Here is a 5,868-nt window from a genome sequence, read left to right on the forward strand (position 1 = left end):
AAGCACTCAACATGGAACTTACATTTTCAATTTTGTCCTTGCAATAAAACCACAGAACAGTAACATTTTTAAACGATAAAATGTGAAATTTTAATGGGTATTTCTTACTGTAAGATGGCTTTCTGTTTCCCTAGATTTTAAAAATATTATTAATGTCCACCAGATGGCAGCATTACAGTTAAACTATGAACAGATGTCTACACACTTGACTGACTTCAACAACACTTTGTGTCCTTTCAACCAGGTAGAAACTTATTACATTACATATTTAGACTTGCAAAGGCCATAAATAAATAGATAAAGTCAGCATACAATGGTTTGCTGATTAAAAACTTTTTCCATTAGATTCTTTAACCATAATTGTAATGTAATCTGTGTTTTTTGGTCATATTCACATTGGGAACTCACCTGTAACTTTTTATTTCGACTTTGCTGTTTGTCATGTATGAATCCACAGTTTGAAAATAATCACTATTATATAATCTAATATGAATGATTTTTAACAAAATGATGTGAGCATAGTATTACTGTATCAAATTAAAGGACAAATGTGTAAAGAAATTGTTGTTTAGGCCCCAGTCAGATCTAAAATCAAAGGCCTCTGGGTGATGGCATCTTCTTTCTGAAGTATGACGATGTTTCATAAGTGAGCTATAAAAACAGTCTCAACAAACTCACACCCACACTTAGACACCTGAGGGATGGAGATCTCATTGTTGCTTGTGAGCCTCAGACTGGCTCTGGGCCTGTCTGAGGGTGGATCAGACCGGGCCAGAACCCTGGCTTCACCCATAAAATGTAGCCTGCAGGGTTCAAATCGTCTGCCTGCATTCACAATGAACGGGGACTTCGTCATTGGGGGTGCTTTTTCAATTCACTACAAGGAGCTCACCAGGACTCACAACTACACCACTGTGCCTGAACCACCTAGCTGTGCAAGGGGGTCAGTGAAAATGAGAAGTGGTGGGGAGAAAAGGGAAGGGAATGGTAATCTGTGTCAGAACAAATATGTGTTTAGAACAATGCTGTTTATTGTTGCAAAGTTGTTATCTTGTCTACAATGTGGCATGAATGTTTTTTATTAGTTGTTCTAATTATTAGCTGTAAGAATTTGAAGTTTAGTAACTTATTTGCCTATAGTATGAAACCACTATATCTTTATATGATTACCCAATTTATTTTAACTTTAGAGGCTTAATCTGTCATGCAGATAACCAACAATTTTATTTGTTGAAACAACTCATTATGCCTGATATGTAGAATATCTACCCTTTGCAGATGTCCTACAAAGGGTAGATATTCAGCTGCTGGCAAACACTGACTCTATGTTAGATTCAACAATGACATGTTGTAAATGTAATGTAAATGTCTGAAATGCCTCTGTTCAGCATCAACAGCCGAGAACTGCGCTTCTCTCGCACAATGATATTTGCAATCGAGGAGATCAACAACAGCACAGAGCTACTCCCAGGAGTCAAACTCGGTTATCAGATCCACGATTCATGCGCCTCTGTGCCCATGGCCATGCATGCAGCATTTCACCTGTCAAATGGGCAAGATTCTATGTTTGAGACAGGCGATAACTGTTCTTCGTCTGGTGTAGTAATGGCTGTTGTTGGTGAGTCTGGTTCTACCCCATCCATTAGTATGTCTCGTATTTTGGGGCCCTTCAACATACCTCTGGTAAGTAGACTTTACTAAACGTAGCAACTTCAGCTCAAATGCTTAAAAAGGGTTAACACTGGCTTTTCTTGCGGTAGGTGAGTCACTTTGCCACTTGTGCCTGCCTGTCAGATAAAGATCAGTACCCAACATTTTTCAGGACAATCCCCAGTGACCAGTTTCAAGCCGATGCGCTGGCCAAGCTGGTGAAACACTTTGGTTGGACTTGGATAGGCGCCGTCCACTCGGCCTCAGATTATGGAAACAACGGCATGGCATCTTTTCTTGAAGTAGCACTCAGAGAGGGGATCTGTGTGGAGTACATTGAGTCTTTCTATCGGACCGATCCAACCAGCAAGATTCGAAGAGTAGCTGATGCCATCCGCAGGTCTCAGCATTTTTAGCACTTGTTGTGTGTTTTGTTTTAATGTTGACTCTTTTTGCAGATAGTAAAGAAAAGTTGTGTTGTAAATTTTGTTTTTTTTTTCTTCAGGTCAACAGCGGTGGTTGTTGTCGCATTTGCAGCTGCTGGCGATATGACATTTCTCTTAGAGGAGCTGGCCCAAAATCCTCCTCCACCCCGTCAGTGGATCGGGAGTGAGTCTTGGGTAACAGACCCACTCTTGATGAGATTCAGTTTCTGTGCAGGAGCCATCGGAGTTGCCATTCAGCAATCTGTCATCCCAGGCCTGAGAGACTTCCTGCTGGATCTCTCTCCGTCTGAAGTGACTGCCTCTCCAGTTCTTACTGAATTCTGGGAGGATGCATTCAACTGTAGCCTGACTAAAAGTGAGAATTTAACCATCAATATCAATATATAAACATGTTTGGTTGCTTCAGAAATCAAAAAATTTAGCATTTATGTACTTATCTTAAATACTTGAACAAACAATATGTGCAATGAATTTAATCATGATTTGAGTTAATATTCAATGCCCTTATCCTGTTTGCCCATTGGCCTTTTAGATTTTTTATTATGGAATCCAAACTTTGCCAAGAACCGAAGAGTAGAACAAGTTTAACTACTATCAATTACCAATTGTTTTCTTATTGTATTTACTCTCTAATTTTATAATTTTGATTGTGTACATGGAAACAATAAATATGTCCAGTTGTTACTTAGTTTAGAGTCATGAACTTGTGTGGTATGTCGTGAAAAAACATCGAACCCAAGAAAATTAGGAATTTCTTTCACGGTAACTACTTCTGGCTGCATTTTTAGGTGCAACAGTAAAGGGCAAACTTTGTGATGGAACTGAAGACCTAAAATCTCTAAATAATCTCTATACTGAAACGTCCAAGTACAGAATCACCAACATGGTGTACAAAGCTGTTTATGCCATAGCTCACGCTATTCACAACGCAGTGTGTCAGGAAAAAAAGTCAACCACTCAGTGTGACAAACACATCAGACTGGAGCCAAAACAGGTCAGTTTAAATTAAAACTGAATCCCACTAATATTTCATTTGAAAACTTTTGATATGGCAGACACTAACATCGTTATCAGCTATCATAGATTAATTTTTCTCTCTGTTCTTTTCGTGCATCACAGATTTTCACTGAATTAAAGAAAATCAACTTTTCCCAGAATGGCTATCATGTATCGTTTGATGCTAAAGGAGATCCTCTAGCCTTTTATGAACTGGTCAACTGGCAGAAGACTGTGAGTGGAGTCAATGAGCTGATAACTGTGGGATACTATGATGCATCACTGCCCAAAGGCCAGGAGTTTCACATTTACAAGAACTTAACCTGGGTGGAAGGAAGAGTGCAAGTAATGGGTCAAGGAAAAATACTTTTATAGCTGAAAACTTGTGGAAGGAGTGATTTGAGTCATATTCCCATTCTAACATCAGTTATTTGTTTTTCCTTGTCTCATTGTCTGGAAGGTACCAGTGTCCGTTTGCTCAGAGAGTTGTCATCCAGGAACTCGAAAAGTGTTGCAGAAAGGAAAACCAATCTGCTGCTATGACTGTATACCATGTCCTGAAGGAGAGATCAGTAATATGACAGGTAGAATCTAATGCTTTTAGTGTTTGTCTTGATATTCATTTGTTCTAAAAAATATGTTTTTATTCATAGATGCTCCAGATTGCATTCTATGCCCCAGTGAATTCTGGCCTAATTCAGTCAACACTGCTTGTTTCCCCAAAGCTGTGGAGTTCCTCTCTTTTGATGAAGTCCTGGGAATAATTCTAGAAATATTCTCCATCAGTGGAGCCTGTCTGGCCATCATCACAGCAGTAATTTTCTTCCATCACAGAACAACTCCAATTGTCAGAGCCAACAACTCTGAGCTGAGCTTCCTGCTGCTCTTCTCTCTGACTCTGTGTTTCTTATGTTCACTAACTTTCATTGGAGCCCCCTCTGAGTGGTCCTGCATGCTGCGGCACACAGCGTTTGGCATCACATTTGTTCTCTGTATCTCCTGTGTTCTTGGGAAAACTATGGTGGTTCTAATGGCCTTTAAAGCTACACTTCCTGGTAGTAATGCTATGAAATGGTTTGGTCCTCCACAACAAAGAATGACTGTAGTGTCAGTCACCTTCATTCAGGTTATAATATGTGCCATATGGTTGGTTGTGAGTCCTCCCTTCCCAGTGAAAAATCTGAGCACCTACAAGGAGAAGATCATCCTGGAATGTGCGTTAGNCTNTNCTGTTGGTTTCTGGGCTGTGCTCGGCTACATCGGCCTGCTGGCTGTGTTTTGCTTTGTGTTAGCTGTTCTAGCTCGGAAACTACCTGATAATTTCAATGAAGCCAAGATGATAACCTTCAGCATGTTGATATTCTGTGCCGTCTGGATCACCTTCATCCCAGCTTATGTCAGCTCTCCTGGAAAATTTACTGAGGCTGAGGAGATATTTGCCATTCTGGCCTCCAGTTTTGGACTGATACTGTGTATATTTGCTCCAAAGTGTTACATTATTTTGATTCAGCCAGAGAAAAACACTAAAAAACATTTGATGAACAAAAATTGATTGGGTACTGTCAATAATTAGTAAATATTATAAAATGAAGGGATTTCTTTGTATTAGTTTATTTTCCGATGTTACATTTTAATGCACAGTCATTCTACTTGTATGTAATTTTTTTCCTACATTAGTCTATTTGTGACATTTTGTGAAATAACTAGGAAACCTATTTAAATAACAAATAAAACTTATGTAAAACTACAACTTGGCTTGGTGTCACTCCCCCTACTTTAAATCCCATCTTGCTTTAAAAAGCAAATGGGTAAAAGTCCCAGGGGGCAAACACTTTGGATCTACTCCACTCTTTATCATGTGTGTCAGGTGTGATGTTTTTTTTTTAACTCAATATATTTTATATTAATTATTTTCTGGTTTGGGTGTAGGACAAGTTCTGCACAATATTACAAAAAAATACAAAATTTGACTGATAGACGATATATAAATTAATATAAATATTAATTTATTATGGCAAAACCTAATGCCACACACATTCAACATGGATATGTAATGGCAAAAAATGTAGTGCTCCACGAGTGAAAGTAGGTCTCTTGGGATTCTCCTGGGCACTCGAACAACGAGTCTTATTTCTATACTGCCTTTGTTCAGAGTCTTAGACAGGTTATATAAATCGATGTCAACACTTCCCCACCTTTAGAGGTTGAGGGATGGAGATCTCACTTCTCCTTATGGGCCTGAGACTGGCTCTGAGCCAGAGTGTTGGCTCAGTTTTTGCTATTAGTGGGTCAGATATTGTCGAAAATGGGACCTTACCCATAAAATGTATCCTGCAGGGTACAGCTCGTACGCCTGCATTCTCAATGGATGGGGAGTTCATTATTGGCGGCGTTTTTTCCTTACATTACAAGGAGCTCACAAAGATTCATAGCTACACCACTGCGCCTGAGCCGCCCACCTGCACAGGGAGGTTGGTAAGAGGGAGCATGGTGGGAAATGGAGGGGGTGATATACTGAAAAGTCAGGGTTATGATTTGTGTGATGTAGAAATGTGCAGCAAAATGTAATGAATTATAGACATAAGGATATGTTTTCAAGAATTATTTGCATAACATCCAAATTAATGCGGTCAATGTAAGAAAATTCTATATAGATACTGATTGAGAAAATCTGACACTGACAATAATAAAGTCAAACTCAAAAAAATTAGAATATGCTTTCAAAAGAGGCTCGTTTGTCAGATTAAATGTACAATTTGACAAAGAAAAGTTGTAA

General features: G+C 39.0%; 1 protein-coding gene across 1 annotated transcript; it reads left to right on the forward strand.

Moving 5' to 3' along the window:
- Nucleotides 1-747: 747 nt before the first annotated feature.
- On the forward strand, nucleotides 748-4,877 carry LOC106963356 (extracellular calcium-sensing receptor-like). The gene is made up of 8 exons (XM_015058222.1): nucleotides 748-943; nucleotides 1,389-1,683; nucleotides 1,761-2,050; nucleotides 2,156-2,451; nucleotides 2,885-3,090; nucleotides 3,216-3,437; nucleotides 3,553-3,676; nucleotides 3,746-4,877. Exons 1-8 carry the CDS (start codon nucleotides 837-839, stop codon nucleotides 4,642-4,644), a joined length of 2,439 nt encoding a protein of 812 aa, XP_014913708.1. The 5' UTR covers nucleotides 748-836; the 3' UTR covers nucleotides 4,645-4,877.
- Nucleotides 4,878-5,868: the final 991 nt, after the last annotated feature.

The sequence above is a fragment of the Poecilia latipinna genome, unplaced genomic scaffold (assembly GCF_001443285.1).
Source record: "Poecilia latipinna isolate Pla-1442-1.1 unplaced genomic scaffold, P_latipinna-1.0 Scaffold1523, whole genome shotgun sequence".
Taxonomy (NCBI): Eukaryota; Metazoa; Chordata; class Actinopteri; order Cyprinodontiformes; family Poeciliidae; genus Poecilia; species Poecilia latipinna.